Source organism: Bubalus bubalis, chromosome X (assembly GCF_019923935.1).
Source record: "Bubalus bubalis isolate 160015118507 breed Murrah chromosome X, NDDB_SH_1, whole genome shotgun sequence".
Classification (NCBI taxonomy): domain Eukaryota; kingdom Metazoa; phylum Chordata; class Mammalia; order Artiodactyla; family Bovidae; genus Bubalus; species Bubalus bubalis.
In genome coordinates this window covers 66971250-66994057 of record NC_059181.1, presented here as the reverse complement: position 1 = coordinate 66994057, position 22808 = coordinate 66971250, and the positions used below count along the sequence as shown (strand labels likewise).

Here is a 22808-nt window from a genome sequence, read left to right as displayed (position 1 = left end):
TCCCACCAAGATTTTCTGATCCTCAAAATGCACCATAAAGGAAGTACAGGGGAAAGCCACAGACTTTTACAAAATGTTCAACAAAGGATTAGTATCCAAAATATATAAATTACTCAAATCATTACAATACAAATCAATAATTTAAAAAGACATGTAACCCAATTACTTTTAATGGACAAAAGGTTTGAATAGGCATTTCACAGGTAGATACCCAAATGGGCAATAAACTCAAAACGGTGCTGAATGTCATTAGTAGTCAAAGGAGTGCAAATTAAGATCACAGTAACATAACTACTACATGCTGTCTAGAATAGTTAAAAGTTTAAAGATTGGCAATATCAAATATTTGAATGATTTAAGAAATTTTACTTGTAAAAGAGACATTTAGTTACTTGTTATTTATTACCTAGCAAACTTACACCAATCTTGTGAAGTAAGTATTATTTCATCTATCTTACAGACGAAGAAACTTAGGTTGAAACCGTCTGATTTTCCAAAGTGATTTTTGAACTATTAAATGGCAGAGATGAAGTTAAAACCCAGAAAATCTGATCACAGGTCTTTTTCTTTTTCACCTCTGCTATCATTTGGCCCAAACAGAAGAAAACTTACAGGTCTGTAATACTTTGGAAAATCATTGCCCTTTTTTTTTTTGGCAAGATTAGCAAAGTGTGGTACAAACGTGGCAACAAGCTCCATACCAAACTAAAAATTTCTGAAATAGTGAAAATATCCAATTATCTATTCATTTGCAAAATTAGAATACACAAAGTTGCAAGTAGTCTCATCCAACTTCTCCAAGAGGACACCTATGAAGAATACTCACAACTTAATAAAAAGCATAGTTTATCATCAACAGGATCCTGGCAGCAAGGTTCAGTTCGGTTCAGTTCAGTTGCTCAGTCATGTCTGACTCTGCGACCCCATGAATTGCAGCATGCCAGGCCTCCCTGTCCATCACCAACTCCCGAAGTTCACTCAAACTCACGTCCATCAAGTTGGTGATGCCATCCAGCCATCGTCGTCCACTTTTCCTCCTGCCCCCAATCCCTCCCAGCATCAGGGTCTTTTCCAATGAGTCACCCCTTTGCATGAGGTGGCCAAAGTACTGGAGTTTCAGCTTTAGCATCATTCCTTCCAAAGAACACCCAGGGCTGATCTTCTTTAGAATGGGCTGGTTGAATCTCCTTGCAGTCCAAGGGACTCTCGAGAGTCTTCTCCAACACCACAGTTCAAAAGCATCAATTCTTCGGCACTCAGCTTTCTTCACAGTCCAACTCTCACATCTATACATGACCACTGGAAAAATCATAGCCTTGACTAGACGGACCTTTGTTGACAAAGTAATGTCTCTGCTTTTGAATATGCTCTCTAGGTTGGTCATAACTTTCCTTCCAAGGAGTAAGCGTCTTTTAATTTCATGGCTGCAGTCACCATCTGCAGTGATTTTGGAGCCCAAAAAATAAAGTCTGACACTGTTGGCAGCAAGGTATCACTTATTAACATGCAACACCATATTATGGTATAGTGGAGTGGAAATGGCATAAGTCTTGGTGAATTGGTTTGGGTCTTAGTTTTGCTGCTTTTACTAGTTGAGTTGAGTATGACCATAGACAAGATACTTAGATTTTATTTTCTTAGGTTATAAAACATTATTACCTATCACATACAGTTATGAATATTGAGATAAAAGCCAGATAAGATAAATGAGATAATTATCCAGAGAAAGTTATAAGCCAAATTGGTACCTGAATATCAAAGGGTAGGTAACAAATATTTTCATCTAAATAGATGTTGCTGTTGTCTTTAATCTTTTCTGTGAACCTTGGAAAGTAAGTCTTGCCTCTCACTTTTCCTTGCAGTTCCACTTGTCCTATACAGACAAGGAGCGCTATGAAAATGAAGAGAGACCTGAGGTCCAGAAGCAGATGCTTGTTGATATGGCCAAGAAGCTACCAGTTTACACAAGAACTGGGAGTGGAGGTCAGTTCATCCAAAGTCATTTAGGGAAGCAAATCTACAAGGATCTCAGAAAGATTGAGTCATAAATATCCTCAGTCTAGCCCACTTTTCCCTTCTTTCTTCTGAGAAACACCATGGAGTTTTTTTCTCAACATAGTATAAAAAATGTCAAACATTTATGGAATAATTACCTTATAAACATCTGTATACCCACCACTGGAGTCTACCACTAACATTTAACTATATCGCTTTATCGTGTATCTGTCTACAAATCCATTCCTCTATCCATCATCCATCAGGCTGTCTTTTTAAAAAAATTTTTATTGAAGTATAGTTGATTTACAATTTTGTGTTAGTTTCTGATGTATAGCAAAGTGATTCAGTTAAACATATACAAATGTATATATTTTCATTTTCATATTCTTTTCCATTACAGTTTATTACAGGATACTAAATACAGTTCTCTGTGCTATACAGTAGGCCCTTATTGTTTATTTTATATATAGTAGTTTGTATCTGCTAATCCCAAACCTCTAATTTATCTATTGCCCACAACATTTCCCTTTGGTAATCATAAATTTGTTTTCTATGACTGTGAGTCTGTTTCTGTTTTGTAAATAAATTATTTGTATTTTATTTCAGATTCCACACATGTGATATCATATGGTGTTAGTCTTTGTCTGACTTCCTTTAGTATGATCATCTCTAGGTCCATCCATGTTGCTGCAAATGGCATTATTTCATTCCTTTTTATGTCTGAGTAGTATTACATTGTGTGCCACAACTTCTTTGATCGTTTGTCTATTGATGGACATTTAGGTTGCTTCCATGTTTTGGCTATTGTAAATAGTATTGCAATGAACATTGGGGTATATGTATCTTTTTGAGGTATGGTTCTCTCCAGATATGTGCCCAGGAGTGGGATTGCTGGGTCATATGGTAGTTCTATTTTTAGTTTCTTAAGGAACCTCCAACTGCTGCCCATAGTGGCCATACGAATTTACATTTCCACAGACACAGTAGGAGGGCTCCCTTTTCTCCATATGCATCCTCTCCAGCATTTGTTATTTGTAGACTTTTAAATGATGGCAAGCCATCTTCTTTTTTTAATATTTATTTATGGCTATTCTGGGTCTTCATTCCTGAATGCAGGCTTTCTCTAGTTGCAGCGAGTGGGAGCCACTCTTCCTTGCGTTGCATGGGCTGCTTATTGCAGTGCCTTCTCTTGTTGAGGAGTGCAAGCTTCAGTAGTAGTGACGCATGGGCTTAGTTGCTCTTCAACATGTGGGATCTTCCTGGACTAGGGATCAAATCCATGTCCCCTGCATGGGCAGGTGTATTCTTAACCACTGGACCACCACAGAAATCCCATCTTATTTTTTGAGGCATTCCAAAGTACCCAGTTCAGTTCAGTCGCTCAGTCATGTCCGACTCTTTGCGACCCCATGAGTCGCAGCATGCCAGGCCTCCCTGTCCATCACCATCTCCTGGAGTTCACTCAAACTCACATCCATTGAGTCGGTGATGCCATCCAGCCATCTCATCCTCTGTCATCCCCTTCTCCTCCTGCCCCCAATCCCTCCCAGCATCAGAGTCTTTTCCAATGAGTCAACTCTTCGCATGAGGCGGCCAAAGTACTGGAGTTTCAGCTTTAGCATCATTCCTTCCAAAGAATACCCAGGGCTGATCTTTAGAATGGACAGGTTGGATCTCCTTGCAGTCCAAGGGACTCTCAAGAGTCTTCTCCAACACCACAGTTCAAAAGGATCAATTCTTTGGCGCTCAGCTTTCTTCACAGTCCAACTCTCACATCCATATACATGACCACTGGAAAAACCATAGCCTTGACTATACGGACCTTTGTTGACAAGGTAATGTCTCTGCTTTTGACTGTGTTATCTAGGTTGGTCACAACTTCCTTCCAAGGAGTAAGTGTCTTTTAATTTCACGGCTGCAGTCACCATCTGCAGTGACTTTGGAGCCTAAACAAAGTCTGAAACTGTTTCCACTGTTTCCCCATCTATTTCCCATGAAGTGATGGGACCAGATGCCATGATCTTCGTTTTCTGAATGTTGAGCTTTAAGCCAACTTCTTCACTCCCCTCTTTCACTTTAATCAAGAGGGTTTTTAGTTCCTCTTCACTTTCTGCCATAAGGGTGGTGTCATCTGCATATCTGAGGTTATTGATATTTCTCCCGGCAATCTTGATTCCAGCTTGTGCTTCTTCCAGCCCAGTGTCTCTCATGATGTACTCTGCATATAAGTTAAATAAGCAGGGTGACAATATACAGCCTTGACGTACTCCTTTTCCTATTTGGGACCAGTCTGTTGTTCCATGTCCGGTTCTAACTGTTGCTTCCTGACATGCATATAGGTTTCTCAAAAGGCAGGTCATGTGGTCTGGTATTTCCATCTCTTTCAGAATTTTCCACAGTTTATTGTGATCCACACAGTCAAAGGCTTTGGCATAGTCAATAAAGCAGAAATAGACGTTTTTCTGGAACTCTCTTGCTTTTTTGATGATCTATCAGATGTTGGCAATTTGATCTCCGGTTCCTCTGCCTTTTCTAAAACCAGCTTGAACATCTGGAAGTTCACGAATCATGTATTGCTGAAGCCTGGCTTGGAGAATTTTGAGCATTACTTTATTAGCGTGTAAGATGAGTGCGATTGTGTGGTAGTTTGAGCATTCTTTGGCATTGCCTTTCTTTGGGATTGGAATGAAAACTGACCTTTTCCAGTCCTGTGGCCACTGCTGAGTTTTCCAAATTTGCTGGCATATTGAGTGCAGCACTTTCACAGCATCATCTTTCAGGATTTGAAATAGCTCAACTGGAATTCCATCACCTCCACTAGCTTTGTTCGTAGTGATGCTTTCTAAGGCCCACTTGACTTCACATTCCAGGATGTCTGGCTCTAGGTGAGTAATCACACCATCATGATTTTCTTGGTCATGAAGTTCTTTTTTGTACAGTTCTTCTGTGTATTCTTGCCACCTCTTCTTAATATCTTCTGCTTCTGTTAGGTTCATACCATTTGTGTCCTTTTTCGAGCCCATCTTTGCATGAAATATTCCCTTGGCATCTCTAATTTTCTTGAAAAGATCTCTAGTCTTTCCCATTCTGTTGTTTTCCTCTATTTCTCTGCATTGATCACTGAGGAAGGCTTTCTTATGTCTTCTTGGTATTCTTTAGAACTCTGCATTCAGATGCTTATATCTTTCCTTTTCTCCTTTGCTTTTCACTTCTCTTCTTTTCACAGCTATTTGTAAGGCCTCCCTAGACAGCCATTTTGCTTTTTTGCATTTCTTTTCCATGGAGATGGTCTTGATCCCTGTCTCCTGTACAGTGTAACGAACCTTCATCCATAGTTCATCAGGCACTCTGTCTATCAGATCTAGACCCTTAAATCTATTTCTCACTTCCACTGTATTTAAATATTTATTGTTTATTTTGTTAGAGGATTAGTGCATGCTGGTTTTTAAAAAGTCTTCATGCATACTGAAATATGGTGAAAAGGAAATAGTCAGGAAATTATCTATATAATTCCAAACAGTAGTAAGCAGAAAGGTGTGGCAGAGAATAGATTACAAACTAGAGTTATATGGGATGAATTGGACCCAGAGATGTATTCTTTCTGATCTCTTATGTCTTTTAAAACTGCATTTTTTACTAATTTTTAACAATTCAAATATTTCTTCATGAAAATCCACATTTCTGACTTCTTTTGAAAACTCAGACACTGGCAACATTCGATCTGTATTTCCCAATGGCAAAAATTAGCTAGAGCCAAGTGGGTAGTGCCTCTTTAAACAAGGCATGAATCCTGAGGTTCTTCACTAATCACTGTTCCCTCAAACGTTGAAGCATTTGTTCACATCCCTGATACACAGTTATAGAGAGGGCTTCTCTGAGGCAATGTCATATGATCTGGGACTCAAATAAGAAAAAATTACTTGCAAAAATTCCCTGGTGGTCCAGTGGTTAGGACTCAGTGCTTTCAATTGCTGGGGCCAGGTGCAGTCCCTGGTTGGGGAACTAAGATCCTGCAAGCTACGCAGCTTGGCCAAAAAATGAGGACTTGCCATGCTAAGACTGTTGGAAATCCATTGAAGGTTTTTAGTGGAGAGTGATAAGATCTCATTTAGATTTTGACAAATCATTTGGCTATTCTGTAAAGAATGTATTGTGAAGGGGCAAGAATGAAAACAAAGTGAATAATTAGGAATTATTGCAGTCTTCTAAATTAGAAGTGATAGTGGCTTAAACTTGATAGTGGCATTTGACCATATTTTTAAAAACATGCTGAAGGACCTAAACATGCATGTCCCTTGTAGAATGAACACAGAAACTCTGCTGAATTAATAGTTCATTATGTTGAATCAGTTATGTGTGCTTAAGGTACACTTTAGATGGAATTTTTATATTAGCTCAAATTATTCATAATTTTGTTAAACTTAATAATCACATTAAATAGGCATACTCTATCAATGAACACAGAGAAAATTAGAAGGAAAGGAAACTGTCTTTTATCTAAGGAAATAAAGAAAAGAAGGAAGAAGATAGAGAGGGAAGGAGAAATATTATTTATATCATATTTACAAAGTGAAGAGAATCCTGAACTAAAGAGTCAAGAAAACTCTGCAAGTCACAGCCCTGCCACTGCCACTTGCTTACTATGTGACTTTGTTTAAGTCACTTGATATGGTTCAGGTCTTTATTTTCTTTGTCTGCAGAATGGTCAATTGAACTAATTGTTCTAGAATGTCTCTTCTATTATTCAAATTCTTATTCTAAGAACCACCCTCTTTACCATACCTTAGGAGTTTTATCCTCCTGATACAGTCCAACCTCTGGAGACAGGAGATAAATGATGAATTCTGTTTTCAGATAGGAAACTTGGAGTAAACAGAGGGTAAATGATTTCCCCAAAATAACTCAAGTAATTGACAGTATAGTTTGTTTCATAATACAGAATTTTATGATCAGATATCCAGATATGAAAACTTTTCCCCTTACACTCATCCTCCAAAAGGTGCTTTTAAGATTTATCCAACAGGGAAAAAATACATACCACAATTGTCTTATGTGGTCTTTTGCTTGTTTACTTGAACTGAGGTGAGTTTGGGTACCTGTAATCAGTGTATAACAAGTCATCTAGATAGGCTAGTAAGATATTTGGTGTCTTATTGATCCCTAACCAATGCTAACTACCTTATTTTTCCTGTAGCTGTAAGATTCTGTGACCGGTGCCATTTGATAAAGCCAGATCGCTGCCACCACTGTTCTGTCTGTGCCATGTAAGTGACAGCCATAATTCCCCTGGGCTGAGCTTGGCCACTGATGATTGCCTTGACAATCAAGTGACTTATCCTAATATGTTGATCCTAAAGAGCATTTCCTTTCAATCATGATGAGTACATGCCAAATACCCTAATAGAGATGATGATGGTTCAAACTATTCTAAGGATAAGAGAAATCAAACCACATTTTTAAAAATAAACATTTAATTTGAGAACAGTTTTAGCTTTATAGAATTATTGTAAACAGTTTTCATATGTCCTACACCATTTCCCCTATTATTATCTTGTTAATATGGTGCATTTGTGAAAATTAATGAACCAGCATTAATTTTTTTTTTAATTTTTAACCAAAGTCCATACACTATTTAGATTTCCTCAGTTTTTCTCTAACATCCTTCTTCTGTTCCAGGTTACCATTTAGTTGTCATGTCTTCATAGGCTCCTCTTAGCTGTGACAGTTTCTCAGACTTTACTTATTTTTGATAACCTTGACAGTTTTTAGAATTGTCAGATATTTTGTAGAACACTCTCAGGATTTGTCTGATATTTTTCTCATGATTAGATTTGGGTAATGTCTTTTGGGAGAGGAAGACTAGAGAGGTTAAGAGTCATATTCATTGAGTCATATCAAGGGTAAGTACTATAGACATAACTTATCACTGCAGTGCTAATAATCTGACTGAGGAGTGTTTGTGGATTTCTCCACTGTAAAGCTACTCTTCCTCCACCCTATCTTCCATAATGTACTCTGTAGAAGGAAGTTTCGGTGTGCTGCCAACACTAAAGGAATGTTATCCTCCCCCCACCCCACCCTGAAGGCACAATATCTACAAAAATTATGTGGAATTCCTCTACATGGGAGATTTGTCTCTTCTCCCTCATTTATTTATTCAATCATTTACTTATATCAATATGTGAAAGTTCCTGAGTCATGTTCGACTCTTTGTGACCCCATGGACTGTACAATCCATGGAATTTTCCAGGGCAGAATACTGGAGTGGGTAGCCTTTCCCTTCTCCAGGGATCTTCCCAACCCAGGGATCGAACTCAGGTCTCCCGCATTGCAGGCAGATTCTTTACCAGCTGAGCCACAAGGGAAGCCAAGAATATTGGAGTGGGTAGCCTATCCCTTCTCCAGTAGATCTTCCCAACCCAGAAATTGAACCGGGGTCTCCCGCATTACAGGTGGATTCTTTACCAACTGAGCCATCAGGGAAGCCCATGTGGGCATGGATAATAATTTTATCTTGTGGGGCTCTAAGTCAATGCTACTTAATTTTATTACTCAAATTCCTCCAGCTTTGTAAAATCCCAGTTTTATGCTAATAAATATAATCTTCATGTCCTTCTTAAGTGCTTGTTTCATCCATGTTTCTCTTAACCTTGATTCAAGCACAGGCTGTGGTCATGTTTTATTTTTTACTTTTATTCAACTAAGTAAGTAAAGTGAGGGGAGATATCTTACACCTATTCTCTGTGTCAATATCCTATAGTTCCCAATGGCTTTTAAAGTTTGAATTTTAGGCATGTAACTTGCTGCCAACAAGATCCTAAAGTTTAGTGATTGGCTTATCCTAGGAACAACTGAGGACACAATAGTTTTGGAGAAGCTATAGTGGAAATCTAGAAATGAGTGTACTGGTACCATGTAAAAATACTGCTAGATACCTTGAATTCAGTTCTGAAATTTATCACACTGTATTTTGTTCCTTTTGTAGGTGTGTTTTAAAAATGGACCATCATTGCCCATGGTATGTCCTTTTGATTCATTTCTCTCATCTAATAGGGTCAAAGTTGCTCAATATGCCTACTTTCCTAAGCATAGTTGTAAAATGCCTGTTTCTGCTACCATAATTCTTTGAACTTTGTGTAGGTAACAGGGAAGGCATAACATTTTAAAGGAAGAATAAATATACGACCAATGGTGTGACAATGAATTCCTGGTGTCACAGAATTAATGGTCTCTTGTCCATTAGCTATAATAATGAAAGAGAGCACAAATAGTTCTCTTTGACATTACACAGTTCAGTTCTGTTTTTAGCATTTTGATGTTTGAAATACTCTAGATTGTTAATTTAAGCAATTCTTTTCCAAATTTTGTATGTCTGACCCCGAGAACCAGTATGAAACCATGATAAAGAAAATATACCATACTATAGTAAGTATAGTTGCTGAGATTCTAGTAGGTTTTCAGAATCCAAGATCCAGGTTTGCTTGGGTGTGTCAGGAACCTATTATATAGGTCAGGTGTTTCTGTATCTATAAATAAAAGGAAAAACAAGTGAGACATGAACTTATTTTTCCAATCTGTTCCTATTAAGGGACTTCAATTTCTGTTTTCTGTACAGAAGAAAATGAAGCAGCAGGGGTAACATATTTCACTGTCTCTCAGTGTGTTCTAAATCAGTGGATCCTGATTTCAAATGTTTTTCTTTTTTTTCCCTTTTTTAGGGTTAATAACTGCATTGGATTTTCCAACTATAAATTCTTCCTTCAGTTCTTAGCTTATTCTGTTCTCTATTGCCTGTACATTGCTACAACGGTCTTCAGCTATTTCATCAAATACTGGAGAGTAAGTTAAATAATCCCAAAGGGTCTCCCCTTCTGGTCCCCACCCCCAGAATAAATACACCTGCTCCAATCTGTCACCTTGTTCAAATTAATTTTTTTTTTGTTTTAACATTTTTTAGTAGTTAGTACTGAATTAATCAGAAAGGAAGAAACAGTAAACGAGTCTCCCATGTTAAATATTCTGAGATTTAGGAGGCTATTATTTAGATGTCAGTTAAACAATTTACTATTACATATGAGAACCTTGTTGGGCCTCCAGGAACCTAATCTCTTTACTCTTCCTGATTCTTTTCAATGTATTTATCTAATCAAGTTTTAAAAATCTACTTCTTACCAATTTTAGGTTTGAAAAATGTTGAAACTAATTCTAAGTCCCTAGTTTCCTGAGACAAAGGCTGACAAAGTACTCCTTCATTGCCAGAAAATTCTTTCTAATTCCCCGTTCAAAGGAGATTTAATTCCTATTGGATTCCTATTCCTATTGGAAAGGAAAAGGAAAGGAAAGGAAAGTCGCTCAGTCGTGTCCGACTCTTTGCGACCCCATGGACTGTAGCCTACCAGGCTCTTCCCTCCATGGGATTCTCCAGGCAAGAGTACTGGAGTGGGTTGCCATTTCCTTCTCCAGGGGATCTTCCCGACCCAGGGATCGAACCTGGGTCTCCCACATTCCAGGCAGATGCTTTAACATCTGAGCCACCAGGGAAGCCCTATTCCTTTTGGAAAGATTCATTAACTCATCTTCACAAAAGACCAAATGAAAAGGAAGAAATAAGTGAGACATGAACTTGTTTTTCCAGTCTCTCCCTATTAAGGAACTTATTTGAACTTTGACAAACTCTGGGTTGGCTTTTACAATAACTGAGTTCTCATACTGGCTCTGCTACCTGCTTCACTGGCTCTTTGCCAAGATCAAATGAAACAGATGTTGAAAGTACTTTACCTTTCAAAACATGATTCCAATAATTATAATGAAATATTTTTAAAAAAATCCTTTCACCTTTCTTCTGCTTGAAGATATCAGTTATATTGCATCTATTCCCAAAAGAATTGAAGGCAGATTTTCAGTTCATATATGTTTACAGGATCTGGCAGCAGTATAGTAAAATATATATTTTTTTAATTTCATGCCAAAGAACCCCAGAATATATGTCTTTCCCACAACTACAATTATTAAGAAATAACCTTACATGATGAGGGCTTTCCAGAATGAACTGGTATAGCAAAAAAAAGCTGTGGGCAGAGCTACTAGTTATTACTTTAGGAGTTGAACAAGAGCCTGTATAACAGGAATATCTCACCTCAAGCGGAGAGGTAAAGCAAGTGACTAGAATCTAGGTTATTAAAAACTGGAGAAAAAAGGAGAAAGACAAGGCAGTAAGAACCTAAATAGCTGAGACTATATAAATTATTAATTAGTACTTTCATCTGTACTAGTGTAGAAAATTACAGAGATATGGATTTTCCATTCTCCCCTCAACTTGCTTAATCAATTCCCATATCTAATAACTTTAAGAATCAGTAATTATATAATGCATATCAAACTCTTCAACTCAGGGATACAAAAGTATAAGCAGAAGTGAAGTTTTCTCACAAATTTTCCCAAAATACAAAATGCTTCATCATACTTGTGTCTCTTCTTTGGCTACTTTCCACATCACAGGATCTCTTATCCATTGCCCAGGTTTCCATTGCCTGTTTGGCTTTCTCTTCACATACTGAACTACTACCTTGACCATAAAGAAAATCTCCTGCATCCAATTCAGCAGGGAAAGTATCAGCCTTGGTCTTCACTACAGACTTTACTTGGTCCTTGATACAGTAAGCTACTGTTAAAGAACTAGTTGTATTTCATACATTTGCCTTGGGCCCTCCTACCTAGCCAGTAATCAAATACCATAATGCTAGCCCAGTGCAGTATGCTTCTTTTACTCTTAAAAGATAATATCTGGATAGGAATTAATCTTCAGAAATGTACCAGTATTCACAAGCACTATCAGAGGTAAACATAGCCTTCTCCTTTTCCTATTCCTTCATTTTCTCTCTCTGCAATAGACTAGCTCATACTGACAGATGAGAGGCAAGGAAACATGCCCTGGCTTGCCATGATGATCATGTAAAGGGCATTGACAGTTCAGAGAAATGCTTCTTTGCAGCCTCTCTAGCCAGAGAGCACTTTGGTGTGGTTTAAAGATGGCTTTCTCAGTTTAAATTGAGTCTTCCCCTAAAATGAAAAGTAAATGGTGCCATGTATTTTAAAAACCATGTATCAAGGAGATTAGCTGTATTCCTAAGAACAGCAACCTCCATTTGTATGGTACTTTACCATTTTCAAAGCACTTTCATATCTATTATCTCATCTTATCGTCACCACAAACTTGTGAAGTAGGTAGAAGGAAGTATTAGTCTCATTTAAATATTACAAACTGAGGGTCATAGTAGCTAAGTGACTTGTTCAGGATCACCCAGCTTCTAAGTTTCAAAGTGAGAACTTGAACTGACTCTCAGCCTAGTAATCTTAAACACTGTACCATGTCTTATTGTCCATTGTGATCCTGCTATAAAGAAGTTCTACCTCCTTTGGAATACATAATTCAGAAGACTATCAGATTGTGGTTCTCCTCTCAATGTTAACTTAAACAGCAGCTACTTTGATAGGAAATTGATATTTGCTTTATGAAAAAGTAATAATATACACCTCTCACACGGGACCAAGAATCTCCTCATAGAGACTAAGAATTCTTTTAGAACTGAGATGATACTATTATTCTACCTGTATTCCCCTGAACTGCTTCTGGTGGTTATTGCTTTGAGTAATTTAGCTTGGTTATCTCCTGAGAAGGTAATTTTGAATATAGGGTCACTTTCTTCTAACAAAAAAGCTAAATATCTAAGGAGTTTATCAAAGGACAACACAGTAGATATGCTTTTGCGGACAGAAGAGATTTCTGTAGGAGCAATTCAGGGAGGAAAGACTTTCAGCTCAGCTACTCAGAGTGTAAACTGACTTTATATCAGTCCCTGCTACCCAGCCATTTGCTATTGTCCATTTAAACGTGAACGATAAGTAAAATAAATGTGAGCTTTAAAACATAAAAAAGTAGACATTTTGAAAACAAAAGTCCAGCCAGTCAAAAACCACCGCAGATTCTTTCCTATACATTTGAAATGAATGAAAGAAAAATCGATTAAATTCAATTTGAGTGGTTAAGCCAAATTTTGTAGAGGGATCATTTCAAAAGGGAGCTTCACATAAAAGTTCCTGAAGGTCAAAGTCCTTGGTGTTGCTATATCCTGGAGTACTCTTCCCCCAGGCAAATTTCACCTAGACCACCCCTCAGCTGAAAGCATCTGACTAGTTTACTTCCTCTTATTTTCATCCTTCAAACACATAATCTCTAGAAGACTCCTAATATTTCCTTACACCAAAATAAATATATGTGTGTGTGTGTATATATATATATATATATGTATGTGTGTGTGTCTATATATATATATATATATATATATATCTTCAAAAAGAAGAAAACTGTAATATCTGAATTTGCCAACTGTTTCTAAGCCTTAATTTTCTCTTTCCAAACTGTAGTAGAACTAGATCCTAATATCAACGTCCACTTTAACCAAGAATCACCTTTATTACTCAAGAGCATTTGGAAGTATTTCAAAGCAATTCATCATACCAAAACAATGATCAGCACAGGAAAGGGGGAAATAAAGAAAAGTCATTCTCCCAATTGCTTACTCCAAAATTGAAAATGTTTTCTAAGGTTCTCTTTAGGAGACAAAATGTTACATTCTGTGCATGCTATAGAACTTTAGAACATTCATTCTAGTATGCTGCTGCTGCTGCTAAGTCACTTCAGTTGTGTCTGACTCTGTGAGACCCCACCCAGGCTCCCCCGTCCCTGGGATTCTCCAGGCAAGAGAATCCACGGAGAACCCAATCCACAGAGTGGGTTGCCATTTCCTTCTCCAATGCATGAAAGTGAAAAGTGAATATGAAGTCTCTCAGTCGTGTCCAACAACCCTCAGTGACCCCATGGACTGAAGCCTTCCAGGCTCCCCCATCCATGGGATTTTCCAGGCAAGAGGGGCTGAATTAAAAAAAAAACTGTTGCCATATGGAAAAGAAGATGTCTCAACTAACTATGAAAATCTTTAGCTACCTACTTCTACAATTGCCTGTCAAATCTTGCTTGATTTTACTGTCTAAACAGCTGTTTCATAGGATGTAACATACCAGCACATTCAGCTATTAAGAAAACACATAAAATTTGCAGTAGTTTTAAGATCAGGTCATGACTTACAGGTAGAACATTTAAAAATACTACCTATGTATTTTAACTTCATACATATATCACTATGACATTTTCAACATACATACATCCAAAGAAACATGGCATATAAAGTATTCCAGAGTAAGCCACCTTGAGGCAAGAGGATGAACCATATGATATAACCTCAAGATTACCTCTAGCCAATCATTCATAATTTACAAAATAAATGGAGTACAAGCTTTAAGAAATTGCATACTAATTATGTCCTGAGCATACTCTTTTAACATTACTCTTTTCTAACTGACACATTTTATACTCTATTTTACACTGAACTGCACTTAAGCAAAGATCCATTTAGGCTGTATAGGTCAAAAGCATATCCATAATGTGGAATGGTCATCCACAGAAAGAACTGTTTTGTAAAAATTATACAAAATATATTTTTAATTATATATATATATATATGAAAAAGTACTAACCAATACAGGAAAACTACCAAAACCTTACAACTTTAATCTTTTGTTTCTGTTTGTTTATTATTTCTTTTCTAGGGGGAATTGCCTGGTGTTCGCTCTAAGTTCCATGTCCTTTTTCTCCTCTTTGTGGCCTGCATGTTTTTTGTCAGCCTTGTGATTCTCTTTGGTTACCATTGTTGGCTTGTCAGCAGAAACAAAACCACCTTAGGTAAGATTGGATATTAAGACTAGAAAAAAAAATATGAATATATATCCCTGTGACCAGTGGATTGTTCCCAAGGAAGAGAAAAACTTTGAATGAAGCATTTCAGCTGCAATGACATTTCTTTGCCTCCAAACAAAGACAGATATAAACATGGAAAGCCACAGTAAATGAAACTTACAGACTAAAGAGAGCATTAGTGAATAAAACCTCATATAAAAAGTGACCATTGCTTTTTATAGTTCATACTGGGTAATAGCTGGAGAAGGAGATGGCAACCTACTCCAGTATTCTTGCCTTGAGGATCCTATGAACAGAGAAGCCTGGCAGGCTACAGTCCACGGGGTCACAAAGAGTCAGACACTACTGAGCGACTAACACACACACACTGGCTAATAAAGTGTAGTCGCTCAATACTGTTGGATCTTTGCGACCCCGTGGACTGTAGCCTACCAGGCTCCTCCGTCCATGGGATTTTCCAGGCAAGAGTACTGGAGTGAGTTACCATTTCCTTCTCCAGGTAGCTCCCTAGATTTGCAGCATACAAATTTCTGAAAGGTGTTCACATAAGGGAGTGCAGGAAAGAATCAGCACAGAAGGGAACATCAGAAGGCAGAGGTCAAAGTCAACAAAGATAGAAAAATCTTATTGAGCACTTCTAAAAATGTTTTCTTGAGAGAGAATCCAAACCACTAAATCATTGAATATCTACAGTTATCAAGGACCTGTGTAGGGACTGTGGGAATGAGATAAACACATTGAACAAGTGAGTCTATAGAAAATGAGCACAAGAAATGAAAAATTTTCCATTACACTATACTCTGGGCTGTTATTTGTAGAACTATATTTCTGATGGATCCGGTACAACAGTTGTTTTCATGGTGAAACAAATATTTATACTGTATACAAATCAGTGCATGAGGGTTAAGGAGAAATTGTCTAAATGTTGAATGTTTAGCCAAGGTAAATTTGAGGAAAATATAGTGTGAAAGCCACTATGTTTTTGGAATTTATTTGCTAATAATTATGACAGCTAAGAAGTATTTGCACTTATTTTCTAAACCAAATACATATGAAGCACTTAGTTGCTAGGGTGGTAGATTAGTACATTTGGTTTAAAGATTAGGCACAATATAGAAAAGTACTAAAAGCTTCATGATAACAGAATTTGAAAAAAGAACAAAAAGGAAATGGCTAGATGCAGCCAGAATCAAACAGTGAAAATGTTTGCTTAATGGGATAAATGTGTATCTAAAAATAATGTGGACTAACATGGTCCAATTTCTATAGTCATTGAGGTGATTATAGTTCACTCATAGACATTTTTTCTGGAGTAAAACTCAGTTTCTTACATTGCAGGCTTCAGTGTGAACATCTTCATTTCTGAAATGTTTCAAAACCAAATCAATGTCATTACTATCTCTTTATGTGTCATTATTTTGGCACCAGCTCTAAATATAGAGACCATTTGGCTGTTATTACAATTTAGATTCAAATAAAGCACTCAGATTTGGTCTTTCACTCCTTACATGCAGTACAAAATATATACTATTCTGTTACCATTCATTGATTTCTATCATCCTGTTTCTTCTGCCTTAAAAAAAAAGAGTGCCAATTCTTTGCATTTAATAAAAACTTGCTTTGTAGTAAAGCAATTATGCTAGTTTTTACTAAATAATTTAGCAATAACTAAGAATGAGGGGCCTACGGTACCACAGCAGAAAGACACTATAGAAACAAGTCACATTCATGGAGAACTGTAAAATTATAATAGTCCTGATTATTGCTCTCTTCTTTTCTTCAATTTCCCTGCCCTTCCCTAGAGGCCTTCTGTACTCCAGTGTTTATGAGCGGCCCAGAGAAAAATGGGTTCAACCTTGGCTTCGTCAAAAATATCCAGCAAGTGTTTGGAGATAATAAGAAGTTCTGGTTGATACCTATTGGGTCTAGGTAGGTAATTATTACCAGTGAAAGAAGTTGATGTGGGACCATGACTTGAAGTGGCCATCTAATTTTGACTGTATTATGCAGCAGATATCTGTTCAATGTAAAACTCTATTTCCTGAGTTTTTTATTACTAGGTTAGTGAAAGTGAAAGTCACTCAGTCATGTCTGACTCTTTGTAAGAGTCAATCCATGGAATTCTCCAGGCCAGAATACTGGAGTGGGTAGCCATTCCCTTCTCCAGGGGATCTGCCCAACCCAGAAATCGAACCCAGGTCTCCCACATTTCAGGTGGATTCTTTACCAGCTGAGCCACCAGGGAAGATAAATCAGGAGGTGAGGGTATGATAAAATAAGCATTCTTATGCTTTGTTTGTGGCAGTGTAAACTGGTACAAGTCATTTATAAGTGAATTTTGTAAACAACCGATTTTTTCTATATATATTTGTACGTATTTTTAATCACAGTATACATACTATTTTGAATTTTACATTTTTCACTTAAAATACAGTGAACATTTCCCTTTATTGAGACATAGTCTTTATAACCATTACCTTTGACTATGTCATATTCCATCCAGTGGGAAAAATATATATGTGTATATAAATATATATATATCCCATTGACAGAGGAGCCTGATGGGGTACAGTCAATGGGATTGCAAAGAGTTGGACATAACTGAGTGACTAAAGACAGCAAACTATATCATATTTCCCATATTGTTAGATGTTTAGGTTGTTACCTAATTATTGGCTGGAAATAATAGCATAATGGACATTTTTGTGTCTAGTTTATCTCTAGCTTTAGCAAAATTCCCAGAAATGGAATTAGTAGAACAATAGACATGGAATTCTTATGTTTTTTTATATATACAAATATAAAGAGAAAAGAAACAACGGAGGGAAAATATACCCCCAAATGCTTTAAGTGCTATGTGTAATATAGTCTTAGAAATTATTTCTCTTGTCTTCACTTTTCATAGTTTTGGATTAAAATTTTTAATTTAAGTAAGAACAAAGATTGATTTAGAGACTGTAGGTAATTCTTATAATTTCAGCAAGAATGAAGGGAAACCAATAAAGGAGAGATGAGCTTGTGTCCTCTGAGTGACTTCATGTACCAGATTAAACTACCATCAACAAACTAGCTCTGGTGCAAAGCTTATAGCCTTCTTTCAGTCCCCTTTTAGATCCATTCTTCAGACATCCATTTGTTAATTTATTTGAGGAAACTTTGCTGGTAATTGAGAAAAAATTTTCATGAAGAGAACTGCCCTAATAGTTCCTCTATACTGGTTAATATTTTACAGGTTCATTTATTTAAGAGCTGTGGTATAGCCTACTGCCCTGGCTATAAATCACAAGATAAAACTATGTTACTGCATTATGTTGATTAATAACTATTACCAGCAATTATTTACACCCCACTCACACACATACATACACAAACACACACACAATCACTCCACCAAAGGGAAGTTTCAATGAGTCTCCTTTGAAATAAAGAACAAGAGCAAAAATCAAAGCCCACTTACCTATAATCAGTGTAGTTACATCCTCTGTAGAGAACTATCAATTCTGAGGTAGGATAATAGGCCCCCAGAATCTGCACTCTAAGAAATGTCTCACTCTGGTGCTTTCCCCCCAGCCCTTAATAACTTTTCTGTCATACAAGCAAAATAACAGGGCATTCAGACATCATTATTATTTATCACCAATTAACAGTAGCTTATCTCCAGTGAATTCAGTGACTCTGAATCTGCGAATTTTTCTTGAAAATTTAGAGCCAAAGCAATAATATAACGGGGTATAAATTGGAATCATCATTAAATTATATTTATGAAACTTGCTATATGTGCATTTTGCTATACTGGGCCTTGTGAGAAGCAAGTTGAAAAGCTGCTTAAAAACAAAAACAGTCAACATGATTCAGACAAACAAACGAGACATAGAAATTGAGAGCAATAGAGTAAACAAATGATGTTATTATAAGAGCCTATTCCAGTTTGACTTTAGCCAATAAGCTAAAGGGTTTAAATATTTCTAAGAGCCTCCCTCCTACTTCTAATAGGGTTATTACCTTCATAAAAAAGTCTAGGCTGCAAGATCTCACTGCCTTCATTTTCCCACCAGCCCTGGTGATGGACACTCCTTCCCTATGAGGTCTATGAATGAATCGCAGAACCCATTGCTAGCAAATGAAGAGCCCTGGGAAGAAAATGAAGATGACAACCGAGGTAAGTAGGTTGAGAAGGAAGTCTTTTCTCTACTCAGCAGACTAATAAAGGCTATGTTAACACAACTAATGTAGTGTAGTGGGAATATAGTGTACAGAAAGATTATGCAAGCATGTCAACCTCATAAGTGCCGTTTGGATGGAGAAAGGCAAGTATAGCCAGATTTGTTTAGCAAATATAGGCGGCTTAGGTAAGATTAGATGAAAGCTTGAAAGGTTTCTTGCCAGTTTGTGATATTATAACTTATAACCAATCAGATAGATCAGGAAACATAATAAACATGTTTGTGAACAATTCTGCCAGTATAACTTGTAGTGCTTTTCTTGAATTGATGCAATCATTGGGCAACAACTCTACCCTGGTTCATGCACATTGGTTAAATTTTCTTTAAAATCTCATTCCCATTCTGCTTTAGAATTGTCTAATGCATGAAAAAATAAATGATAGTATATATGAGCAAGGCTACACATACATGTAGTATACTTTTCTAAAAGGCAGCCCTCAAAAGAAAAATAAACAGAACTTTGCCCTCCACGTTTCTCCCATCAGATTATTGAGTCATCTTGAGATTTTCTGAAGAGCTAAAAGTTAAGTTCTCCTGTCATGTATTCCATTGCCACCTGTTCTTTGTCTCCATGTGATATTATGCTTACTTCTGTGCCTCCAACATTTCTTTATGTTGTTAGTACCAGGCTGGTCCCAATAATGTAGTAACTGACAGAAATTTTGAGTGGGAACTTGTAGTAGTTATCACAAACTGTACCTGGAATGAATACAGCTGAATAAGGACCTGAAAAGGCTTGAGGTGGGGAGAAGAGGTGGGAAACAAGCCTATATAAATGTTTCCCCAGTTAGATATCTAGTTATTTCTCTACCAGAAGTCCAGTTTTAGAATAAGGCATTGTCACTAAGACTAAGTAAGACAAAATGGTGCCAAATGTATAGATAGAAAAGGAAGGAGCTCATACCCAGTCCAAAGAACTTATTAACACAAGCAACTCCTTTTACCTCCCCCTGCTGACTCTGATTCTTTTCCCTTGTAGGTTATTACAAAATACTGAGTATAGTACCCTGTGCTGTACAGTAGGTAGATGCCAGCCTTATTTTGGAGAAAGCAATGGCACCCCACTCCAGTACTCTTGCCTGGAAAATCCCATGGACGGAGGAGCCTGCAGTCCATGGGGTCGCTAAGAGTTGGACACGACTGAGCAACTTCACTTTCACTTTTCACTTTCATGCATTGGAGAAGGACATGGCAACCCACTCCAGTGTTCTTGCCTGGAGAATCCCAGGGACGGGGGAGCCTGGTGGGCTGCCGTCTATGGGGTCGCACAGACTTGGACACGACTGAAGCGACTTAGCAGCAGCAGCAGCAGCCTTATTTTAGTACAGCAACATATGAGGTAAAGAAACACCTTTATGAAGTCAAGAGATTAAAGAGATTTCTCTGATGAGATTAATGTATCTACATGCATAGAAAAAAATCTGCAAATGAAAAGTGACAGATCAATGTATTGTTCTGAGAACATTTTCTGTGGTTCTTATGACTTTTTATTAATTTTAACAATATAAATAATTCATAAACATATGAATGATTGAAGTAATAAAACATATATAGAATAAAATCCCATTTGACTACCACAGCAAATTTTGACCATTTCATCACTTATTACCCTAATTTTTCATCTTTTTTTAATTTAATTTTTATTTTATATTGGAGTATAGCTAATTTATGACTTCCCACATAGCTCAGTCGGTAAAGAATCTGCCTGCAATGCAGGAGTCCCAGGATCGATTCCTGGGTCAGGAAGATCCCCTGGAGAAGGAAATGGCAACCCACCCCAGTATTCTTGCCTGGAATATCCCATGGACAGAGGAGCCTGGTGGGCTACAGTCCATGGGGTCACAAGAGTCGGACATGACTTAGCAACTAAACCACCACCACCATAGCTAATTTACAGTGTTGTATTACTTTCAGGTATACAGCAAAGTGATTCAGTTATACAAATAGCATACATCAATTCTTTTTCAGATTCTTTTCCCATATGGGTTATTACAGAATATTGAATAGAGTTCCTGTGCTATATAGTAGTTCCTCACTACCAATCTATTTTTTTAACTGGTATGCTTATTTTATTTTTATTATTTTTTAATATAAATTTATTTATTTTAATTGGAGGTTAATTACTTTACAATATTGTATTGGTTTTGCCATACATCAACATCAATCTGCCACAGGTATACACATGTTCTCCATCCTGAACCCCCCTCCCTCCTCCCTCCTCCCTCCCCATACCATCCCTCTGGGTTGTCCCAGTGCACCAGCCCCAAGCATCCAGTATCATGCATCAAACCTGGACTGGCGATTTGTTTCATATATGATATTATACATGTTTCAGTGCCATTCTGGAATTCCATTGCCTCCACTAGCTTTGCTCTTAGTGATACTTCCTAAGGCCCACTACTTCACATTCCAGGATATCTGGCTCTAGGTGAGTGGTCACACCATCATGGTTATCTGGGTCATGAAAATCTTTTTAATGTAGTTCTTCTGTGTATTTTTACTTCTTCTTAATATCTTCTGCTTCTGTTAGGTCCATACCATTTCTGTACCTTTTTGTGCACATCTTTGTGTGAAATGTTCCCTTGGTATCTCTAATTTTCTAGAAGAGATCTCTAGTCTTTCCCATTGTATTGTTTTCCTCTATTTCTTTGCATTGATCACTTAGGAAGGCTTTCTTATCTTTCCTTGCTATTCTTTGGAATTCTGCATTCAAATGGGTATATCTTTCCTTTCCTGCTTTGCCTTTCACTTCTCTTCTTTTCTCAACTATTTGTAAGGCCTTCTCAGACAACCATTTTGCCTTTTATTGTTTCTTTTTATTGGGGATGGTCTTGATCACTGCCTCCTGTACAATGTCATGAACCTCTGTCCAAAGTTCTTCAGGCACTCTGTCTATCAGATCAAATCCCTTGAATCTATTTGTCACTTCCACTGTATAATCATAAGGGATTTTATTTAGGTCATAACTGAATGGTCTAGTGGTTTTTCCTACTTTCTTCAATTTAAGTCTGAAATTTTCAATAAGGACTTCATGATCTGGGCCACAGTCAGCTCCCAGTCTTATTTTTGCTGACTGTATAGAACTTCTCCATCTTTGGCTGCAAAGAATAAAATCAATCTGATTTTGCTATTGACCATCTGATGATGCCCATGTGTAGAGTCTTCTCTTGTGTTGTTGGAAGAGGGTGTTTGCTATGACCAGTGCATTCTCTTGGCAAAACTCTGTTAGCTTTTGCCCTCCTTCATTTTGTACTCCAAGGCCAAACTTGCCTGTTACTCCAGGTATCTCTTGACTTCCTACTTTTGCATTCCAGTCCCCTATGATGAAAAGGACATCTTTGGTGTTAATTTTAGAAGGTCTTGTAGGTCTTCATAGAACTGTTCAACTTCAGCTTTTTCAGCATTAGTGGTTGGGGCATAGACTTGGATTACCGTGATATTAAATGGTTTGCCTTGGAAATGAACACAGATCATTCAGTTGTTTTTGAGACTGCATCCAAGTATTGCATTTCAGACTCTTTTGTTGACTATGAGGATTACTCCATTTCTTCTAAGGGATTCTTGCCCACAGTAGTAGATATAATGGTCATCTGAATTAAACTCACTCATTCCAGTACACTTTAGTTCATTGATTCCTAAAATGTCGATGTCACTCTTGCCATCTGCTGTTTGACCACTTCCAATTTGCCTTGATTCATGGATCTAACATTCCAGGTTCCTATGCAATATTGCTCTTTACAGCATCAGACTTTACTTCCATCACCAGTCACATC

At 37.3% G+C, this 22808-nt stretch overlaps 1 protein-coding gene across 4 annotated transcripts in view; it reads left to right on the top strand.

The window, feature by feature from the left end:
- ZDHHC15 (zinc finger DHHC-type palmitoyltransferase 15) overlaps positions 1–22808 on the top strand; it is a 92808-nt gene that overhangs the window by 43567 nt on the left and 26433 nt on the right. For 3 of the 4 annotated variants that reach the window (XM_025275961.3, XM_006068274.4, XM_025275963.3), the window contains 7 exons: positions 1863–1983; positions 7193–7262; positions 8984–9016; positions 9717–9837; positions 14665–14797; positions 16615–16741; positions 18868–18971. In XM_025275961.3, coding sequence (XP_025131746.1) covers positions 1863–1983; positions 7193–7262; positions 8984–9016; positions 9717–9837; positions 14665–14797; positions 16615–16741; positions 18868–18971 — 709 coding nt within the window. Of the gene's footprint in view, positions 1–1862; positions 1984–7192; positions 7263–8983; positions 9017–9716; positions 9838–14664; positions 14798–16614; positions 16742–18867; positions 18972–20014; positions 20076–22808 lie in introns of those variants that run through there. The other variant, XM_025275962.3, reaches the window with a different exon arrangement.